The 22,290-nt window shown below is 54.4% G+C and overlaps 1 protein-coding gene across 1 annotated transcript in view; it reads right to left on the bottom strand.

The window, feature by feature from the left end:
* The window catches only part of ABLIM2 (actin binding LIM protein family member 2), a 126,051-nt gene that overhangs the window by 17,126 nt on the left and 86,635 nt on the right, over positions 1–22,290 (bottom strand). Inside the window, exons 15-17 of the mRNA XM_007456866.1 lie at positions 16,450–16,502; positions 15,807–15,948; positions 4,502–4,563 (exon numbers count right to left, since the gene is read on the bottom strand). Of these exons, the coding sequence (XP_007456928.1) occupies positions 4,502–4,563; positions 15,807–15,948; positions 16,450–16,502 (257 nt within the window). The remainder of the gene's footprint in view (positions 1–4,501; positions 4,564–15,806; positions 15,949–16,449; positions 16,503–22,290) is intronic.

Here is a 22,290-nt window from a genome sequence, read left to right as displayed (position 1 = left end):
GGAAAGAGCTTTCAGCACTAATTTACTGCAAGAGGTGATAAGCCAGGAGCTGGTCAGAGTCCTAGCGAGCGCGGGGGCAGGACGAGGCCTCCGAAAGCACCGAGTCCAAAGTCCTTCATCCTGAACAGGGGAAACTGAGGCCCAGAGACGGCGAGGCGGGTAAGCCCCTAACTGGAGGGTCGGAGCTGGTCTTTACGTTTCCGATACTTTGTCCATCATGGATTTTTTTCCATTAATTTGGATTTTTCAAAACATTGTATTACCTTGTTTACCTTGATTACTGAGTCCTTTGGTAAGTGCCCTGAAGGCCTCAGCTTAGTCCCAGCACTGGCCCCAGAGCCCGGCAGCCCCTCACCCACCGGTGACTCTCCGTGACCCTGCACCTCCTCCACTTGACTGAATGATTCCCCTTGGGAGTTTTCAAGAGCAATATTTGCAGACATTTTCTCAGGCCACTGACAAGGACCCCCCCACCCCCACCCCCCGCCCCGTGCACCTGCCTGGTTAGGGACCCTCCTGCATAAAGCAAGGCAAACCTGCCTCCCACCTGGCCCGGCCGCGATACGAAAGAGAAATGCCGCCCCCTAGTGCCCGATGCCCTGCATCACAGGCTGTAAACTCCACGGCCACCGCCACCACCTTGGGCAGTTGGAAACCCACTTCCTGGCAGCAGAACCGGCTTCCTCTGGTCCGCCAGGCTCTGAGACTAGACAGAGGCTCTCAGGAGGGAGGGAGGGTGGGGCGTCCCCCGGGTGGAGGGGGTGGGTCACCGTGTCAGTCCAGAGCAGGGAAAGCGCTCTCTACTCCTGGCCTTCTAAATGCCAAGTGGTGATTATTATCACCATTTAATAGCCGAGGCTCAGAGTCGTGAAGCAACTTGCCCAAGGTCACACAGCTAATATATGCAACTGTAAAAAAATTAACCCGTGCATTTTACTTTTCAAAAATTATACTGGGATTGATAACGGTGAGAAGGAAATCGTGGCCATTTCACCATTGTTCTTTTCTTGCTAAAGCTCACACTGGAGTGTGCCATTTTACTCACTAGCCACTGAGGTGGAAGTAAGAAGGAGTAGAGACTTGTTTTTATGATAACTATTCGTTTGGGAACTACGCTATAGAACTTAGAAGATTTAACAGCTATAATGTTATGTGTCCTGGCAATAACCTTAAGAGGTAAGGATAATTTTTTTAAAGACTAGGAAATAGAGACTCATAGAATTTAAATAACTTTTGCCCAAACACACACCCAGGAAGTGGCAGAGCTGGGATTTGAACTCGGGGCTGCCTGATGATAATGCATGTGTTCTTTCCAGCATATCCGACTTTTAAAATTTGTTAAGGTTTTCTTTGTAGTGACATACATACCTAAAACCTTTTTATTAATGTTTTGTGGATATGTGAAAACCCGATTCAAAATATATGAATTTTTTTCATATGCCTATTAGATTAAGTTCTGTGTTTGCACTATTAAATTGATCTCCATACTTTTTTTCTCCACTAGATCCATGTCTGCTTTCAAAAGAGTCATGTTCAAATGGCTTACCATACTTGAGTTTTATCAAGGTCTCTGGCATTGCCATGTTGCTTGGCGAGTTTAAACTGATGAATGCTGTTAACTGCTTTATAACTTGTGTCGTCATGAACTAGTGTTCCTTCTTAATTCTACTAATTTATTTAACCTTAACGTCTACCTTATCTGACATTAATACTGCCACTCATGCTTTCCTTCTACTTGTGATTTTGGTATCTCTTTCCCATCCTTTGACTTCTAATCCATTAAAAAAGAATTTGTGTTTATCTCGTGATGATACATGTTTTTCTTCTTTTATTTAAAAAAAAAATCTAACCTGACAGTTTTTGTCATTTAGTAGGAAAATTCAGTCTGTTCTTATCTAGCATCAGGGTTTTTCAAAATGGGACTCCTTCCAAGGGGCTACCGTGTGGGTCTGTCAGTGACCAGCGGTCAGTCTCTTAATAGCAGACCGGGTGGCACATGTTGGAACCAATGCTGTCTCATCCACAGGAAAGCCTTTAGTAGGTGGCTGTTTCCCTCTTCATTCTACAGAGAGGTGTGAATATCTACCATGTGTCAGGCTCTGTGGCGGGCTAGTTATCAGGACATTTTAACAAGCTTTGGGACATATGGTGCTGGCCCCTTGTGACAAATCCCTTCCAGAACAAGAACCAGGCACATCTCTGCCTCCCCTGATTTACTGACTTCCTTCCTTCCATTTGACAATAAGAGAACTACACAACCGGTCACGCTCAGGAAGCTCACAGCTAAGCGTCAGTGGTTTTTCCCATACAGTGTTCTGTGTGTCTCTGATATAATTTTCTCCTCCTGCTTTATTTTCCTCTCCTTTGGGATTTGGTGTTACTGGGTTTTTGGTCACTCTGCATCTGGACTTTCACTTTAGGTCACCTGGAATCCTTTCAGAAAGTAAAAACAAACCAAGAAACAACTTAATCTGACATGGCTGAGCTGTAAAAGCCTGGCCATCAAATTATCTGGCTTTTCAGCTGAGAAACAGGCATACGATTACATTAGAGTCTTAGAAAGAGTGAAGAAAAAAAAAATAGGAGAGAACATCAGTAGGGAAAAAAGAATCCCCCCCCCAAAAAGTCAGCAATAATTTTTATCAATCTCCTGGATATTCTAATGTGAAAAGCTAAAAATCCTCATGTGGTGATGAATTCCATCTTTATCGACTCCCCAAGATGTGCAGAAGGCCTCACTCACAGGCTTTCTAACACTCTGCTCCCCACCCTGAGGCCAGCAGGGGAAACATTCCCGGAGGGTTCAGCTCTGACTCTGTAAAGCTTAAGAATCTGCTCTCTGCTCTAGGAGAGGCCTGAAGACGGTGTCCCCGCCAGAGTGTCTGGATCAGCTGTTCCCAGACTCCTTGGGGGTGGAGCCTCCAGAGGCCACGCCTTCCTCACAGGTGCTGGGAGCCATCGACCCATGTCCTTCCAGCCTGGCAACCAAGAAGGGACTCTCCCTAGAGGATGCCCGGCCGCCAATGACGCAAGCCTGGAAGTGCTGACGTTCATGCTCTTGTCTCCCACATTTTGAGAGAAACCCCAGGACTTGGCTTGGGGAGTGGAACGCCTTGGCATGGACATGGCCCAGTCTGTGACCTCGGCACTCACGGCCCTGGAGTCAGAGAACAGCCGTGCCAGGTGAACAGAGAACATTCTGACTGGTGCTACTGCCCTCGGCACCCTCACGCTGAGCCCAAGGATCTACGTTCCCCGGCGCTGTGGGAGCTCTGTGGACTCCTGCTTTCTCATGTCCCCTGCATCCTTCCTTAGAAGGGAATTCAGAGAAGCATGCTACGTGCCATTCCAGCTCGGCCCATTCTGAATAAACGGGTTGGGGGGGACTGGTTAGTGGGATGGGCGGGGCTCCCTTGAGCAAACCATGCAGAAGCACCTGGGCCCCCGGACACACACAGCAGCAGGGCCCACAGAGCTCGAGAATGACAGAAAGGCCCAAGGACACCCGCAGCTTCCGTGGTGGCGTCCCTGTTCTTGGGTGTGCCCCACGGCCTGGACCCTGGATTTGAGGTCTGTCTGAGGGGTCGCTGTCCCCTGCGTTACACACTTGTTGCTGGGACCGCCCCAGGGCAACACACGGGGACTGAGGTCTGAGTGGCTTCTCTTGGAGGGTGAATGGGCTCGGTTTGTGGACAAACTTCCTCCGACCGGGAAAAGGCTGCCTCAGTGGTAGCAAGTCTCCTGGGTGAGTGTGTGTGTGTGTGTGTGTGTGTGTGTGTGTGTGTGTGTGGCGGGGGGTTGGCGGGGGGTCTGGTGTCATCACGCCCGCTCCACCTGAGGGGTCCTCACCGGAGACCTAGCAAAGCTGTGGCGAGAGGGACAAACACGAGGGCCCAGCTGCGGGGGACAAGTCAGGCACCACGCTGTCTGGGCTCTCGCTGTCGTGTCCCCGGATTCAGAGAGCTGGGAAGGGGGCAGTCAAAGCAGCCTTCGGCTGGGAGTGGGCAGAGAAAGCCGGCCCCTTGGTGTGGCCCCAGTAACGGTCACAGTGCTAAGGGCATCATCAGTGGTAACCATGGTGATGGTACTAACACTGGGGGCCGGGGAGGAAGGGCGCTCCAGGGAAGGAAGTGGATTCTGGGCCCACATGGCTCACGAAACCCCTCCATCCTTTAAGATCCTTATTAGGCTCTAGGTCACAGGAGAATGACGGTCAGGAGGGCCTTAAAGAGGGTCTGATTCCTCTGGGTGGCCCCGCTGCCCCTGGCCCCTGACGCTGAGGTCTCCCTGGGGGCTGGGGGCCGGGAGCAGAGGGGAGAAGGGGTGTTGCTGGGTGGTGGTCTGGCCCTGGGTGGAGCAGCAGGCAGACGTGGGTGGGTGAGCAGGGTCCCCAGGGCCCGTCCTCCTGGCCGTGTGGTCACCGAGCTGTGGGAGCCGCCCTAGCTCACGGCGGCCGTTAGTGCGCATGTGCTGGGGAGGGCGTGCGGGGCCAAGTACCTACCCGGTGGTCCAAGCCATTCTTGCCATGTCCTGGGACAGGGTCAGACTTGGAATAGGGGAACCCTGAAACAGACACAGCACAGCTGTCACGCACGCAGCCAGGTCGGCGGGGCTGCGCAGCTGACATGGGATGGCCCTGAAGATCCCACCTGCCTCATTCGAGACCTCTATCCCCAGGGCACTGACTGAGGATGAAGCCAGGAAGTGGGGGACGTCCCCGAGCCCGCCCATGACACCAGGAACGTCACGGAGCCTGACCCGGCCTGGCAGGCACCTGCATCCTCTGGAAGCCTCTATCACCGGGCCAAGCTCCTCACCTGGCTGACCAGGAGAGCGGGAGGCAGAGGGAGGAAGGGGCCCCCATGCAGAGTAGGGCTGTGCCATCCTGTGCCAGAGGTGGCCAGCGGAGGCCCAGCACCACCAGAGGTGGCCTGCAGACTGTTTTTTCAAAACCCTTGAGCTGTTTGCAATTGGGGGATTTCACATTAAAACCCTAATTTCTAGCTTCTCAAAGGGCCAGTCTGAGACACTGGGCCCTGGATTCCCTGTGGGAATCCCACAGCTGGTCTCCCTCCATTGACCACATCCCTGGCTGCTCTGGGGGTGCCCAGGACTTGGAGACCCCAGTTAATTGCTTCAATGCCACGTCTGGAGAGAGCAGAGCAGAAACTCCGGGCTCAGAAGTCAGTGTGGGATGTGCCCCAGACGGGAGGCCAAGGGGCACAGCCTGGGCCGCCTGGAGGGGCAGGGGACCTCCACCACCCTTAGAAGCACCCTTAGGAGGCCTTTCCTGACTGCCTGAACTGTCTTTCCATAGCCTGTGGGCCCGTAAAAAGCAGGGGCCATGTCTGCTGCATCTGGGGGTCCCTGTCCCCCACAGCTCAGGTCATAGCACTGGCTCCTGGGAGCCACCGGGCTGCCCGCGAGGGCTCAGAGGGGACGGTGGGTCCCACCCCTCTGTGTTCACGAGGCTGTAAACCAGAGGACTGAGCCTCCAAAGGTGAGATGGGTGCTGTGCACAGAACTGCCTGTCCGTCCACCCACCCGCCCACTCCAGGAAGGCCCGCTTCTGAGCACAGGATGCTGGTCGATCCAGGCGCCTGTCTTGTGGGGTGGAGGGTCAGAGAAGACATTCTGTACAGGTCACACCCCTAGGAAAGGCCTCAGCTGGGGACCTGCCTCGGGGACTTGTTTGTCCCAGGGCAGTCTGTGGGAAGGTTCCAGATGTGGGTCAGGAAGGGCCTTTCAAAACATCAAGGGCAGGGTTCTCAAACTGGTTTTGGCCAAGGAGCCCTCTTGTCACAGGAAATCTATGTGAAAACTGCAATACGTGAAACAGGAGAGCGGAGCTGGAGGGAGAGAAGCGGGGCCAGACGCTCGGGCCAGGCCTGCCGGGCATCCCTCGACCCTCCTGGTTGCCCTGGGCTCCGCCAGGTAAGTGACCTAGCCAGCTCCTCCCATTTCACAGGAGGGGAACTGAGGCCCGGGGACACAGAGGGACCTGCCCAAGGTCACCCAGCCCTGGGACACAAGACAAGGGCCTCCTGACTTACAGTCCTGAGGTCCCTCCGGGACACACCTGCTTCCCAATTTACACCCAGAGCCAGGCACACCTGGGCATGTGAGGCTGTCGGGTTGAGGATCTAAGGGACCCTCAGCTGAGACCCAGGAGCTCCTGATCAGTCAGGGATGCCACAGTAGTCTTCTCAAAGTGGCGTCTCCAATAATAAGCTCACCAGCCACGCCTGGGAGCTTGCTACAAAGGCAAATTCTCAGGACCCACCCCAGACCTGCAGACTCAGAATTCTGGGGCTGGGGTCCAGCGGTCTGTGTTTTCCAAGCCCTCCAGGGCATTTTGATACACACTAAGGCTTGGAAACCCTGAGGGCCCCGAGAACAACTATGCCCTCACCTCCAGCCTTACCTGCTCTAAACCAGCGGTTCTCTACGCGGATGCACTGCAATCACCTAGCCAGCTTCTAAAATCCCCTGTGCTCAGGCTGCCGGCCTCTGGTCTCACAGTAGGTGTAGAGACCTTCCTTCCACTCAGGCCACTTCATCTTCCTCACTCATCAACTATGACTGTCTTCGCTCTTTCTTTGACCTGCCTTGAGTTTCCATATCGGATGGTGTAACAATTTTTGCTTCGACCATCAATGATTTAAGAAACTCATCACAAGAAGGATAGTCTGTTACACCGACCCCTATTTTAACCTGCTTTGGTGTTCTTCCTTTCTGAATTTCTGAGCTCTCTGATCACTTCCTTTCTGTTTGGAGAACTGCTTTGAGCCAAGTACGTCTGCGAGTGAAAACTTGTCTTAGTTCTCCTTTGTCTGAGAATGTCTCCATTTTCCATTCATTCCTGAAAGATTTCCATCCGAGATAGAATTCACATCCACAGCAAATGTCTTTCTGCACATTAAATATGTGCCATCTTCCTCTGGCCTCCACGGTTTCTGGGGAGAAATTGGCTGTCATTTGCGTTGGTGTCCCCAGTAGGGAGTATAATATGTCTTTTCTATCAGGCTGTTTTCAGTATTATTTTTTTCTGTCTTTAGTTTTTGTAAGTTTAATTATGGTGTGTTTTGGTGTGGATTACTTTGAGCTTATTCTATTTGGGGTTCACTCAGTTTCCTGAGCATGTGACGTTTATGGCTTTCGCCAAATTTGTTAAGTTTTCAGGCATTATTTCTTTGAATATTTTTCAGACCCATTCTCTTCTTTCTGGGACTCCAGTGATACAAGTGTTGTCTGACAGGTCTCTGAGGCTCTGTTCATTCTTTTCTGCTATTTTCTCTCTGCTGTTTAAGTTGGATAATTTCTGTAGTTCTATCTTCAAGTTCACTGATTCTCTCCTCTGACAAATCCCGCTATTCTGTTACTGAACCCATCCAGTGAATTTTTGAATCTTGGTTATTTTATTTTTCTTGCCCGTCATTTCCACTGGATACTGTTTTTATAACTTGTATTTCTTCTGTGAGATTTTCTTTTTTTCTTTTTCATTTGTTTCAAGAGTATTTGCAATTGTTTGTTGAAGCAGATATGTGATGACTGCCTTAAAAATCCTTCTCAGGATAATTCCAGTATCTGCTTCTTTTCTGTGTTAGGATGTGTCGATTGCCTTTTCACATTCAAATAGTTATCTTCATGGTTCTTGGTGTGATGGGTGATTTTCCACTGCATCCTGGACATTCGGATATTATGTTGGGAGACCTGGATCCTAGCTAAGTTTTCCATGTCAGCAGGCTGTCCCTGTGCTTAGGTTTGACATGTGGGGCATGGCTTATTATGGGCTGTGAGTCCAAAGTCAGTTTAGTTTTCAGAATGCTCGTTAAAGTGCTCTTCTGGTCTGCTGCGTCCACCTGGTGTTTCTGGTAGCAACCTGGGGTGAAAGGTGCTTCCCTGGTTGCCCTGTACCCCGAGGTGCGGGTGGGAGACACCAGCCATGGATGGAGAGTGTTTCCCTGGGCCTATTCCCCAGGCTGCTGGGTACCAGGGAGGGCAGTCATCTACTTGGTCACCTTGTCCACTGCATGGGACGTGAGAGACACTGGTCCTGCATATTTCCTCAAGTCCTCAGGTCTCTGGCCGGTCCACCTTCCTCTCTCTTCCCTCCAGAGTTCTGTGATTGTCTGCCCTATTGTTCTTGGGCTTTTCAGTTGTACTGAGTGGGAAAGAGGAGGGAGAGAGGAGTCTCCAGTATCACATCCCTGGGATGCTATCAAGACCCATTAGAATTAGCCTCTCTTGGGATGGGACCAGCCATCAGTAGATTTCAGAGGTCCCAGGATCCCATGTGCAGCTGAGATTGAGAACCACCCGTTTAAAAGGTCCCTTCACGTATTCAGGGATTTTCTTGACCGTCACAAGCCAAGGCATTACACATGAGCCCATTTTACATTTCAGGAAGTTGAGGCCTAGTGAAATTAAGTGACGTGTATAATATCAAATCGTTACTCACAAAGAGGATGAGACAATCTCCCAGGACCCTAGCTTCGGGAACCAGTAACCCTACCTGCTCCAGCAGCTCTGCCCTGGTGAGGGTTTGCAGGCGTGGGAGTCTTCTAGGGACCTGCCTGGCACTTGGCATTGGCTGGCCTTAAGAGTGTGTGCTGTGTGTATATTAGAGAGAGAGAGAGAGAAGGCACACAGGGAGAAGGCAGGTGTGCCGGACCTGGACAGGTGGCAGCTGAGTACTCATGACCCCGAGTTGTATCAGGCCCTGTAACCACTAGACACCTGCCCACGCCCCATGTCCAAGGCTCAGCCTAACTAGGCTCCCCGTCACCTCCTCCCACAAGCCCACCCGTGGCAACCTTGCCCTCAGCATTCTGCTGGGATTGATCTTGGGTCTCCTTGGGTCTGTCCATCTTCTGGGCTGGCTTGTCAGAGGTTAGAGGAGCCACTGGACGGATGGGCAAGGAGAGACCCCTTGCAGGTGGATGACTATTCCAGGTGCAGCTACGGGCACACGGCTCATCATAGCATCCAGGATGCTTTGTGGACAACGGTCAGGAAGCCATTTCCCTGGGCAGATCTTCATCAGTTTCACCGGGATGGTGAACGGTTTTCAGTTCACTGATGTGCGACTATGTAAGTTTGCAGCCGCGTGGCCCTGTGCAGGTTCGGGTCCCCTCTCTGAGCCTCGGCATCCCCGTCTGAGGAAGGAGGGGCTGGGACCCCCTTCAGCCCCTAGGAACATGAACAGGAGGCCCCTTGGGCCGTCTGAACTTCAGGCTTCAGAAGCAAGCGAGAGGGGCCCACTCACCATGGCTGGCTTGTGGATCTGACCAGCGCTGTGTGACACCCCAGGGCTCAGCCCATAGGATGCCCACGTTTGAGCCCCAAAGCCCAGGTGCCGCCTGCCAGGAGGACTGGATCATCTCCATTTTTACAGACGAGGCGATTCCAAACTCAGAGAAGTTTGCTCTCGTACCCAAGGTCACATAGCAAGTGAGAGGCTAGGATTCAACCCAGCGGGATCGCACCCGCGTCTAGCCATCTCTGCTGACGCCTCACGTGATCTCATGCACTCTGTCGCTCCCCCCACTACCCCCCACCGTGCTGGGGCCCACGAAGGAGGGAAGGCTCTGCTCAGGGAAGACCTGGGCACCCACCGCCCCGTGGGCACTCACTGCGGGGCTGCTGTGGGCACAGGGGGAGGCACAGGGGGCCCATCTGGACCCTGCTCCCCAGGAGCTAACAGTCTGCAGGGGAGAAAGGACACACAGGGTCATAGATAAGGTGCTCCCGGCGGGGGTCGGGGGAGAGGAGACAGAGCTCCCAGGTGGGTGGGAGCTCCTCAAGACCCAGGCAGAGTTGTGTGTAGGGGGACAGAGGAGGCCCTGAGAGCTGTGACCTGGGACGTGGGCTCCTTCCCCGGACGCCTGAGGGTCTCAGGCACTGCCTGCGCCCCTGCCCACAAACCTGAGGCCACACCCTGTCCAGTTCCCCAGCTGGGGGCAAGCCTGCCCATCACGGGGGGCACAGGGACCTTTGCTAAAAGCGAAGAGTCCCAGCCAGCCCCCAGGGAACGGCAGAGGGCTCTGTCCTGGTGCCCGCCTCTCGCACCTGGACGTGGCCTCTCCTGGGCCGAGGTCCCCGCCCTGACGTCTGGAGCCCTCACGCTCTTGCTGGGGCCGAATGTGAGCAGGGGGCAGAGGGTACCCCGTCCCTCCAGCTGGAGGCCGGGTGGGCCATGCCCTCCCCAGCGGGCTCTGCCCCAGGGGAGTCCCAGCCACCTGCTGGATGCCGGGTGCCGGACGCAAGCCCTCCAGCTCCCCCGGGCCTCTCCCTCCTAGCCTTCTCCCGCCCCCTCCGCTGGCCCGGGCTCTCTCCATCCCTGGGCCTCCCCCTGCCCACACTTTGTCCATCCTCCCCGCCGCGTCCGAAGGAGATGGGAAACGGCCCGAGGAATGGGGAGTGAGGTAGGCGCTGAGCAGGAGAGTCACAGTTTCTTTGGGCCTCGGGCCCTTCTGAGAAGTAACACAGCTCAGGAACCCACCTGCGGGAGGGCCTGGGTCTCAGGTTACCCACCCCCACGCCCCCGGGCCCATCCCGGAGCCCAGGACCCCTGTGACTCTGCCTACAGCCCAGAATCCTCTCCTGAGCGCCCAGCCCATCCGTCCACGGCCCGGCAGCTCCGTCTGGGCGTCTCGGCCTCCCGACTCAACGTGAAGAACCCACCTTGTTCCTGCCCAGCTGCGAACAGAGGTGCCTCCACCCACCTGCGCCAGGACACCCCGGTCCTTCCTGATTCCACGCCCCCCGCCCCGCCCCTCCTCGACTGCTTGCACCAGTCCTGCTGTTTAGACTGTTCAGGGGGACCTCCCCATGGCTTATCTGGACACCCCAGTCCCTTGAGCCCCGGCCCAGCAGCCTCCAGTCTATCCTCTGCAAAGCTGCCCGTCCGTGTTTGAACACATAAAACACATCACCTCATCTCCTGCTCATGGCCCTGCCGCACCGACCCCGGGCCCCAGCAGACAGACAGGAAAATTCCCAGCATCACACACAGACCAGCTGTTTCTGGCTGCCCTCTCCCGCCTCCCCACTGGCTTCCTGTTTCCCAAGCTGCTGCTCAGAACACCCCAGGACACCCCCAAAAGACTACCTCCCCCAGAACCCTCCCCCAGCCTGGATGACGGCGATTCCCCTCCTGCCCCGACAGTCCGGCTGAAACCTCAGTCAGAGGCGGCCAGGGCTCTGCTGAGAACCCCTAGGTCCGTCCTCCACTCCGAGGCCAGGCCGAGCCCTCCCAAGGCCCATAGAGCCCTTTGTGACCCTGTGCATCCCAGGCTCCAGCCCTCCCCCAGAGCCCAGCAGCCAGGCTTCACCTTTGTGAGGAGGGCTCACCCCTTCAAGCCTGCAGCCCTCAAGCCTGCTCACTTAGCATCTCCCTTCCCCGAGCCATCGGCAGTGCCTGGCCCCCCGACCTGCACGCGCCATAGCCCTTACTTTCTAACGTGGTTTTTGTCTGTGTCCCCGCCTCCTCTGGACCGTCAGCTCCTGGGTCTGGGGTGCTGTCTGTTTGGCCTCTGCTCCGGCCCCAGGACCTGTTCGGCAGTCACACCCTGTCTCTGGGCCTTCTCTTGCTTGTCCAAAAATGAGGGCCAGGACTGAGGTCCCGTCAGTGTGATGCTTGTGGATCCTGCCCCTGGGGTCCTCAGGTCCCAATGCCCAGACTGAGGATGGCCAACCCGCCAAAATTCTCATGGGGTTGGCAGACAGCAAATCAGGTCTCTCTCTCTTTCAGCCGTGGACTAAGAAATGGGAGAACGACGTTTTCTTGCCTGGAAACTCCAGAGGACTTAACAGGGGATGAGGAAAGCCACTTCTGGCCAGGCCTCAAACCCGCTTTCCTCCTGCCAGCAGGGAAGGAAAAGTGGAACAGAGGTGCTGTCTCCGGGGCTTCACACTGGTGGGCACTGGGGGTGGGTGACCCAGGAAGCAATCTCGGATCCCAGCCCCAGACCAGGCCCGGACTGGGTGGGCAGCAGGCGAAGACAAGGGGACGGGACTCCATGGGGACAGACACACAGAGGGTGACATAAAACGGCAAAACCACAGGCGGGATGGGCGTGCAGTGGTCCCCACGGGACCAACCATCTGCACTGCCTTGGTCTCTAGTGTGGAGCTTTCCTCACCCCGACCTCCAAGCCCACCCTAATTCCCCTCACGTGCTGGGATTTGAGGAAGGGCCTTATTCCCTTTGGCAGGGTGGGGTCCTTTCCACGGGTCACTGAGCCCTCAGGGAAGGGTCTCCAGCTGGCCTGGGGCTTTGTCTTACTTCAGCACACCTGTGACCACTTGGAGGGGATGTGGGAAACCTCAGAAGGGAGGACAGGACGTGAAGGGTTAGGCAGGTGGGACCCAGAGCAGCAGCAGGCCGGTCCACAGGGTCTAGACCAGGGGAGGGGGGCCCACACCACCTCGTGTTCTGCTGGGGCAGTGAATCTCATCCTGTAAGGCTCAAGACCGTCTTCTTGTAACAGAAAATCAATACCATCCCTTTCCTGTGCAGAAATCAGATTCATCAATAATATAACCTACTACATGCATAGTCCAGATAATGCCCTAAGTGTAGCATAAAGGAACATGAGCTGTCTATCATGTGTATTTCAATGTGTATTGTGTAATGTGTCTATCATGTGTATTTCAATGACACCTCCTTCGGAGGGGCTGACAGTGCTGGCTGAGAACCACTGCCATAGCGGAGAGGGATGTCACACTGGTTTGTCAGTTGTCTGCTTCCCTGGGGAACAGGCACTGGGCCATATTCACCACCTCCTCTCCGCTGCCTAGCACTGTGTTCAGCACATAGTAGGTGCTCAGTTAATGTCTGGTGAAGGGGTGGATGAATGACTGAATGATGAATTCAGTCTCAGGTGAGATGTGCTGATGGTGTCATGAGTGGAATGAGGTTGCGCCTGGCCCCCGAGAGCCCACGGAGGACCCCAGGCAGGCAGCGGCAGGGTGCGTGTGCACTTGCTCTCAACGGCGTCTTTGCCTGTCCCAGCTCCCTGCACGCATCTCTGGGTCAGGGGCTGCTCTTGTCTTCTCGGTCTCCCCCTCGGTGCCCTACACAGCGTCTGGCACAGAGTGGGTGCTCAATAAATACCCGTTGAATTTAATGCATCTCAATTCAACAAACATTTATTGAGCGCCCACTGTGTTGAGTGTCACAATCCTACCCTCCTTGGGTGAGCTACAGATGGATGTCCCAGGGATGCAGGCAGGCGTGCCTTGCCACATGCGAACACTTTGTTCATTAACGGTTGTTTGTAAACGAAACTGGTGTCGATGGACTCACAATTGGGGGCTACATGGTGAGATTGGAAGGAATCCAAGAAAAGAAGGCGGATACCCCTCTCTTCTCAGTTTAAGAGTGTGCTCATCCCGTCCAAATGTCTCAAGAGGCCGGCAGATAGCAAGGCACGCCTGACCTAGGCACAACCAGCAGCCTGGATCCTCGCTGCTATTTCCATGCACATTGGGAAACAAGGCAATGTCACCAGGACAGAAATAAAGGCACAGCTGCAATTGTTAGACACAGTGGGTTTCCCATTCAGAGGAACTGACATCAGAACATGTGTAGAAAGCGAAGGGATGACAGAACCATTGTCGTGGTCATCGTGAGCCTGCATCCCTGAAGGAGGACACACACCACACACACCACACACACACACACACACACACACACACACACACACACACACACACACACACACACAGGTTGTTTGTACTTTGGAGGGTTCGCCCCAGTTAGAGCACGAATTCTAGCATAGGCTTTCCAATTCCTGCCGGCCGGGCGCACCTGGATGGGAGGCGGTCCATTCCCATCCGCGGCTACACCTGCAGCTTGTGATCGGAACACGGCAGCAAGGAACGGGGCTGACAAACAGACCTTGAAGGTGTGTGACTGGCCAAAACACTTGCACAGCCTCCGGGTCTCACAGGGTGTGCCTCCGGGTCTCACGGGGTCTAGCGCCTGGGGGGCGACTGGGGCGACCCCAGGGCGCCTCGTCCAGTGCGTGCAGACGGGGGAGCAGTGCACAGAGGTGAGGAAACATGAACGGGTCAGCGCGGCACAGGGAGGTCCCCACGGGGCGGCCCGTCTCCTGCCCAGGCTTCTCCCCAGACGGTGTCCCCACCTCCCTAAGCCCCAAGCCGCCGGCAGGCCAGAAGGTAAGTGGGACTCCCTGGGGACAGCAGCTGCCCCCCTGAGGAGAGACAGCGCGGGGAGCTGCAGATGCAGGCCCACCCACCTCCCAGCAAGGGAAGGACTGAAGCTAGAAACGACCACCCCGAGGACCCCAGATAGTCCTTTCCTGGGTGTTCTCGAGTCCCGGGGCTAATGCTTTGGTGCCCTCAAGGCATGGGGGCTACTGGGGGCTGCTGGGGGGCTGGCGAAGCAGGAGCAATCCACCTTCCAAACTCAATTGCATCAGGAAAAACAAAGTGCAAAACAGAAGAGGCCACGGTCAAGGCCACACGCAAGTCCTGCGTTCCCCCTCACCCCTCACTCTGCCGCTGGTGGAACGGGCAGCCTGCCTCGGCCCTTCCAGATCCTCCCCAGGAGAAGCACGCCTCCGTTTGGACGAGACCCTCTGCGGGACTCTCCGGTGTGACCTTCCAACGGGGATGTCAGCCCTGTGCTCCGGCTCTGGATCCCATTTAGAGAGCAGAGGCCCAGGCGGACGGGGCCCGGGGCACACAGACATCTGCTTACAGAGATCACACACAAAACAACACACGCTTTCTCTGTTTAGACGTCTTCTTTAACAAGTGATCACCTCCACGCTTCTTACCCTCTTCCCACGTCGGAACACATGCACTTTCATTTGCGAGACGGTTTACAGTCACGAGAATGGTGGTGATGACGATGAGCATCTACTACGGGCCCGGCCAAGTGCTGGCTGCACACGTGGCACCTCCTCCGGGTCTCTAACGACCCCGCCGGGCACACAGGTGAGAATGGGGCCCAGCGAGTGGTGAGCCAACATTTGAACTCAGGTCTGTCTTACGGCAAAGCCAGTGTCTTTCCTTCCTTGGCTTACTCACGTCTACAACCATCCCCTCCTGGCCTCTGCTTCCAAGCTAAGCCTCCAGCTTGTCCACAGAAACCCACCCACAGCTGCTGAGACCCAAAGACTGCCCACCATCTACCGCGGGCATCAGACGGCAGCTTGCTGTTGTTTTCGCCTATAATTTACAGCCTCTGGACGTGAAGAATGTTTATATGGGGAGTTTCGCCCGGCATCTGAAGGTCACGCCTACTGCAGCTTCACGACCCCCCGGATCAGGCAGACGTGGTCTTTGTCTCCTGCACTCCCTGAGGATCTGTAGTCCCAGCTCCCGGCCCCTCGCCCAAGATGAGCACAGGAGACACGATAATGCCGTCTCGGCTCCGAGTCTGGACTCGCCCCCCTGGACCATGCTCCTGTCCGCTCCGGAGGGAGACGGGCCCTCAACTTCCAGCCTGGCAGCCTGCAAGCCCTTTTCCCAAAGGAGCCCAGGAGCCTGAGTTGGCTTTCTGCCCTCTTGCCGGCTCTGGAGCGTTCCGGGAGACGCTGGCGTGGCCCTTGGGCAGCAGGCTGGCTGAATCGGGGTGTCACCAAGGGAAGCCAGCACACGGCTACTGGTCTGCTCCCTACCGGGCTCGCCATTCTGTCTGTGGGTTTGCTCTCGTAGTTTTTAATGAGCAAGGCTTAGAACTGGGGGGGATTGGCTCGAGGTTGTGGGCCCCTTTTCTGTAAGGACTTTCATGCCACACTGACAGCTCCTTGCTCAAAAGAACCACTCACGTGAGTAAATGTTGTCCCCTGGCATCGTTTGGAGAGGGCCTCTATCAGTCCCGCTACTGTGGGCCAAAGACTGGCTGTCTAGGTCTGGAGAGTTGGTCCTAGTGTCTCCGTCCCCCTTGAGAAGCAGCCAGTGGGTCTTCTGCTGAGAAAAAAAACAGAAGTGAATTTTGAGGTCACCTGCAGTGGCATTGCCCCGCTTTACAGAGGAGGAAACTGAGGCTCAGGGAGGTCGGGGCCCACATGGCTTCACAAGGGGACAGCAGGGTAAGCCAGCCTTGGGCTCTTTCCACACACACCTACCTTCCTTAAAGACAAGCAAAGGGGGTCTTACCTCTTGAGCCAGGGTGGGCGGGCAAACTCAGCCCATGGGCCAAACCCTAAAATATGCATTTTGATTTGTTTTCCTTTCTTATCAGACATCTCCTTGGTTCTAGAACCATGACCAAGTTACACAGCATAGAATGAGGACTTTGGTACTAGATGTGCTAGTCCTAACTGTAAGGGGGCTGGTGGCACCACCTCTTAGATTTGGTCCCCGTTCCATGGTGCCCTGCCTAATGCCTAAGGAGTACAACCTAAGGGGAGGAGCCTGAGGCTTCAAGCTGGAGAAGTCCCCACAAAGCCAGGTCTGCCCCTGCATTACCTTCCTGTTATCCGGGTCGAAACTTCCGTCCTCCCCATCTGATCGCCGCCCGGCTGGAAGGGAAAAATCAATCTGTCAGGGCAGCGCACCATAGATTCTGGGTTTCCATGTGTCAGTTCCCACTTCACAGTCATGCTCAAAGATGGAAAATAATCAAAGAAAAGTCTCCAGCACTCGTACTTTTAAGGGCTGAGGAACCAGACCAGCTGGCGAAGGTCCCCGCAGGAATGTGGCCCGGGGAGTGCCTGGGGCCTTGCACAGGATGTGCTAAATCAAGAGCAGATGTGTGAAGTGATGCCTCATTTACATTCCAGCCAACCACCCTGCGGCCACTTGGCATTTCGAAGAACATACTTTCTATCTTCCCAGTTCAAAGGAACAGAAGGGCCCGGCGATCCAGCCCCTACTGGGTCAGACTCAGCTGGGTGCGTCACGGACATTACTGCTCATCCCCACCTGACCCATTTCACAGATCAGAGGACTGAGGCTCAGAGACATGACGCGCCTTTCTCAAGATCATGGATCAGCGGGTGGCAGAGGCTGGCATTTGAACCCAGGCAGTCTGACTCTAAGTCCTTCCTCTGTCTGCCCCACCTCACTGCTCGCAAAACACAAAAAGGTGAGTGAGCTATGTCCCTGGGAGAATTCCACGAAGACCAGTAAAGAGAGTACAACATACAACCAGAGGTGTGCTCGATGGAACAGAGCAAGCAAACGTCTGCTATTCAGCAGACTATCTAGAGCTGAGTCAAGAGGTGTCTGTATTCTCCATTTGCCTGTTTTGGGATGGGGGGTTGTCACCCAGCCGGGCTGACATTATCTCCAACCAAGCATGATGAGACAAATCACACGAGGGCAGGCTGACAGTTCTCAGCATCCAGTTCGGTAAAGACCCATCCTGTGCCTCCCAAGCTAAATCACTGACCCCATGCAAGGAACGATGAAAGGAAAGACCCCAGTGACCTTCGCCACCTGCCACAGAGACCGAGGCCATAGTAAGGACATGCCAAGGGTGGGCTCCTTACCTGCAGCCTGCGGAGGGCTCGGACCTTCTAGCCTTTTGGAGCACCCTGCCTTGTGCACCACCAAGGACAAGACTGACATCAGGCCCGAGAGCTTGGAAATTGGGGATTGGGCTACAGGACCTTGACAAGATAAGGCCACAATTGAAGACCATTCTGGATACACTGACATTTCATTACTCCCGACAGCTACCTGTTTCTCTGTCTCCCAGGAGAGACAGTCGTTTTCAAAGTGAAGATAAAAACCCTGCTGTGTCTACTTGCAGAGGCAAATTGGTGACAAGCCTGCGTGCGGGGCACCGTGCAGGAGGGGCAGGGAGCAGGGGGCTCAGAGGGACGCATGCCCGTCAGTGAAGGCTCTCCTGTTTCCTGGACAATGGCTGTCGCCAGGCAGCGGAGCCTTGAGTGTCTGACCATGCATCGGCCGGGACTCTTGGCAGCTGCACTGTCGCCCCAGGGACATTGGGCCGGCGGCTACTTGGAGCTCTAAGACCACTGCCCTTGTTCAGCCCAGAGGAGGTCTCCAGGGCCAGGTCTGCTGGTAAAAGTAAGTTAGCTGGATCCTTGAACAGCCCACAGAGGCCCCCCAATGGACCGAATGGACAGCCACACTTGGGGTAATTTGCAAATGCAAAAACAGTTAAGTGGCTCCAACCAAAGGGCTTTTGGGAATGTGAGATCCCAGGAGTTCAGATCACAGCGGCCCTCCTGGGTCCGAGGACTTTCCATAGCCTCGGGGAGCACGTTGGGCCAGACAATCTCTGCCTTTAGAGCTGCCTCAGGGCTTAAAGAAGGGCCCCACCTCCAAAAAGGGGGATGTCCCACCAAGATTTAGCCAGTTTTCTCTGCAAACGCCACCAGCTCCACGAGGTGTGCACAAGCTAACCAGACTCAAACCAAGGGCTTTCCAGAGCCCCAGTCTGCCAGTCCGCAAAACACCCAACAGATTCTCTCGAGAAATGGAGCACGGCTAGGAAAACAGAGGAACCCGGAGCTTTGTGTTATTTTCGGGCTGCTTCCTTAACAGCTCTGAGCCTCAGTTTCCTGATCCGTAAAATGGGCAAATGGCGCCCCCCCCCCCCCCACCTCCAATTTATGAGGATCGCATGAGATAACACGCAGGTGCTGTCACATGATGGGGAGCTCAGCGTACACGTTTGGAATATTACGAATAAAACGAGAGGCTAACTGGGCAGCTAATTTGTAACATGCCGTTTCAGAGTCTCAGGAAAAGACAGATCAATTCAGGACAAGCAGAGAAATCGAGTTGCGTGTGTCTTTCCTATCACACAAGGCAGCTCCTTCCGAGCCCTGGAAAGTATTTGCCAGTGAGCACCCTTTTGGGAAAGGCTGACGTCTGACTCCCTGCGTCCCTTGGGACCTTTATAGGGAGCGTCCCAATGAGAGTGGGAGGTCTCTAATTTTCTTTCTGGATACAGGGCCATTCCCTTTCCTCCCATCCCCAAACCAAAATGAGACTCGACCCCACTACAAAGGAACCCCAGAGACACATGAGATGTGATTAATTCCCGTCTTAAACCAGGCGCCAAAGAAAGAGCTGAGAGTACAGGCTACATGGGTCGCCTCTACCGTCTGGCGTGGGTGGGCAGCTCTGGGAGGTGGGAGCGAGCCCCCAACTGTCTGCAGGTGTGGGAGGTGGTGAGACGCCACCCCTGCTTCTTGGGCCTGTGTCTCCGCACACACTGCCATCTGACGGCTTACGTGCGCTTACCAAGGAAACAAAATGTCTGTCCCTGCAGCCGGACAGTCAGCTTCCTGGGAAATTTGGGGGAGGCGTTACTTTTTCCTCTTGAATTCATTTTAAATAGTCTAAAAACTGGGCCAGCTTCACTCCATTGAGAGGAAAGTCCCTGCTCTGTGCCAAGCATCACGGGGCCTCATGCAGAGCCCCTCGAAGCCAGAACCCCATTCTTTAGAGCGAGAGACAGAGCTGGCAGGGGAGCGGCTGTGGCTGGAATCCTGTCTGCCTCACAAAGAATCCTGGGTTCAACACTGCGATTGATTCAGGACCGTTCGAAAGACACCAAAAATGTCCCCATAGCAGCTGGACCTTTAGCGGGTGGTGGGAGGTCCAACGCCCTCCGCTGGTCCTGAAGCATCTCTGCCCGACGGGATGTGGTTCTTCCTTCCCTTCCTTATTCCTCTTCCTTCTTATTTCCCACTCGGTTCTTTTGCTTCCTTTCTTCTCTTTCTTATTCTTTTTTGAAGCCATTAAATTGTAACCAAGTCAAACTGGAACTAAGGTAGTCTAAGAAAATACTATTGGTCTCTAATGATGCAAAATGATGTAAAATAAAGAGTGGTGGGTTCCGGGGTCAGGCAGACCCGGTGTGACTTGGCCACATCGACGGGTCACTTTGCGGCCCTGGCCTCAGTTTCCCTGTCTATAATAATACCTGCCTCAGGGCTGTGTTGAGATGAAACCCCAGCACACGCGATGCGTTCAGTGGCAGCTATCTGACTGCTAATCCTAAACCTAACCCTCGTCCTCAACGCCAGGGTCCCACCCCCGCTGAGTCCCCAGGCCCGACCATCCTCATGCTGGAAGCTCATTTCCCCAAAACAGCAATGGGACTAGAGCACCAGAGAAAAAAACAAAAAACAAAAAACAACAACTTTTGATGAGTTGGAAATAAAAAGTGGAAAAGTAAATACATTAATTAAAAAGCATAACATTTTAAAACTCACTGAAAATATTATCTTAAGCTAATTAAATGGTCCAGGAACTCGACATCATCACCCAGAGTTTGTTTCCGGAAAGTCTGGCTATTAAAAGGATGGGTTCTCCTGAGGTGATCCTGAGGTGTGTGCCTCTCTCCCTTGGCAGATGAGGGGACGGTCAGTTTGCTGAGATGGGGGTTGGTGGCTGGCTGCACGTGGGCTTTAAACACACACGTGCACACTCACACGCATGCTCACACACACGCATGCTCATACACATGTATGATGCACACATGCATGCCCCCCGCCCCAATGCACTTCTGCCCGGATATGGTCCAGCTCGATGGGGCAAATCTTGTAAAATTAAGACATCTCAAATCTATTGGAAATCAAATGCATCCCATCACATCCATTATGTCCTTATTTTATTTTATTTTTTTGGCCGTGCCACGCGGCATGAGGGATCTTAGTTCTCTAACCGGGTATGGAACCCAAGACCCCTCCCGTGGAAGCACGGAGTCTTAATCACTGGACCGCCAGGGAAGTCCCACATCCGTTATGACCTGACGGTTGTCTAAGGAAAGCTGGTGGAGAGGACTACGCAGCACCCGTGAGCACTCACTTCATTCATGGCCCATTTATAGTCAAGCAGGGACAGACTGTATTCATGTTCATTCCCACGACGTGGCTGAACGCGTGGCAGAGAGCAGGCACTCTGTAAAGTTTATTTCATAAGATAATCAGTAAACCCACATTCTAGAATGTTAAGAGGGTTTGGGTCATTGTTCAGGGTTCAGTCAAAGAGGAATTCACTTGCCTTTGGATAGAAGAGGTGTTTCTATCCAGATTAAAAAAGAAACACAAAGATTGCCCCTGGTAAGAGTAAACCAGGACTTCCCTGGCGGTCCGGTGGTTAAGACTCCGCGCTTCCACTGCAGGGGGCGCGGGTGCGATCCCTGGTCGGGGAACTAATATCCCGCGTGCCGCGCGGCATGGCCAAAAAAGAGAAACCGAATCTCCACTGCACGATTTGGTTAAGGGCCTTACTGTCAGAAGTCCTCCGTCAGATGCCGGTGAGCAATTTCCTAATCTGATTTACTGCCTATTCCCCTCCCAGGGGCCGGGCCTCCGACCCTGTGTGTGTACGTGATGTGTTAGCTAGTGGCTGATAAAAGGCCGAGTCAGTCAGTCCTTCCTGTGGACGCGGACAGCACGCATAGCCTCCTGGCTGCAGTATGGGCGCCACGATGGAAAGACACTGATCTGCGCCTGCTCCTTCCTTCCTGTGCCTCAGTTTCCCCACTGGCAACACAGGGAGCTAGTCTGGACCACCTCTGAGGGCCCTGGAGTCTACGCGTCCTTTCCTCTCCGATCCCTCGGGAAGATCTGTGCTCCCTGCTTCTCCGACTGAGAGGCAACGGTGAAAGGCATCGCCTTCTGGAAACCCAGGAGTTCCCATTCATCTTTTTCTTTCTTGGGAAGGGGAAGAAATACACAGGGCATAGGGCCTATTGCAGTCAAGGAGAAAATTATAAAACACACAAAGCCTGCACAACTAGAGCACGGATTTGTCAGTAAGTCACAGGAAACACACTTTTATAGATTCCACCCAACAGCGTCCATCCAGTTGTCAACGGGGGACGTGGCTGTGTTTTGGGTGTGTCTAGACAACCCTTCCCATCTCTCTAGTGTCTTAATAACAATCCCCATCACGCGCACCGCATTCGACAGTTTAGAACATGATTCCACGTTCATTATCCCATCCGGTCTTCATAACCAGCCTGTGAAAAGGGCCGAGTGGAGGGTCGGTCCTGTTTTGCAGGTGAGGAAACAGAGGCTCAGGATGGTGAAGCAACAAGCCCCAAATCACCAGAAATTCTGGGATGAAACAGAGGTGAGACCTGGAGCCTTCTACTCCCTGTGCACCTGTCCCCTGAAGGCTCAGGTGGAGCGGAGGTGGCTGGTCACCCCTGAGAGGGAAACTGGGGGGTGAGAGACGCCCTTGGAACCAAGCATCTCCAGCCCCTATTTGCTGATGCAAGAAATCCCTTTAACCAAAGGCTAAGTCATTTATTCTATCATCAGAAATTCTCAAAACACAGGACTCGGGCTTCCCTGGTGGCGCAGTGGTTGAGAG

Source organism: Lipotes vexillifer, unplaced genomic scaffold (genome assembly GCF_000442215.2).
Source record: "Lipotes vexillifer unplaced genomic scaffold, Lipotes_vexillifer_v1.1 scaffold63, whole genome shotgun sequence".
NCBI classification, from domain to species: Eukaryota; Metazoa; Chordata; class Mammalia; order Artiodactyla; family Lipotidae; genus Lipotes; species Lipotes vexillifer.
This window is presented reverse-complemented; position numbering and strand designations above follow the sequence as displayed.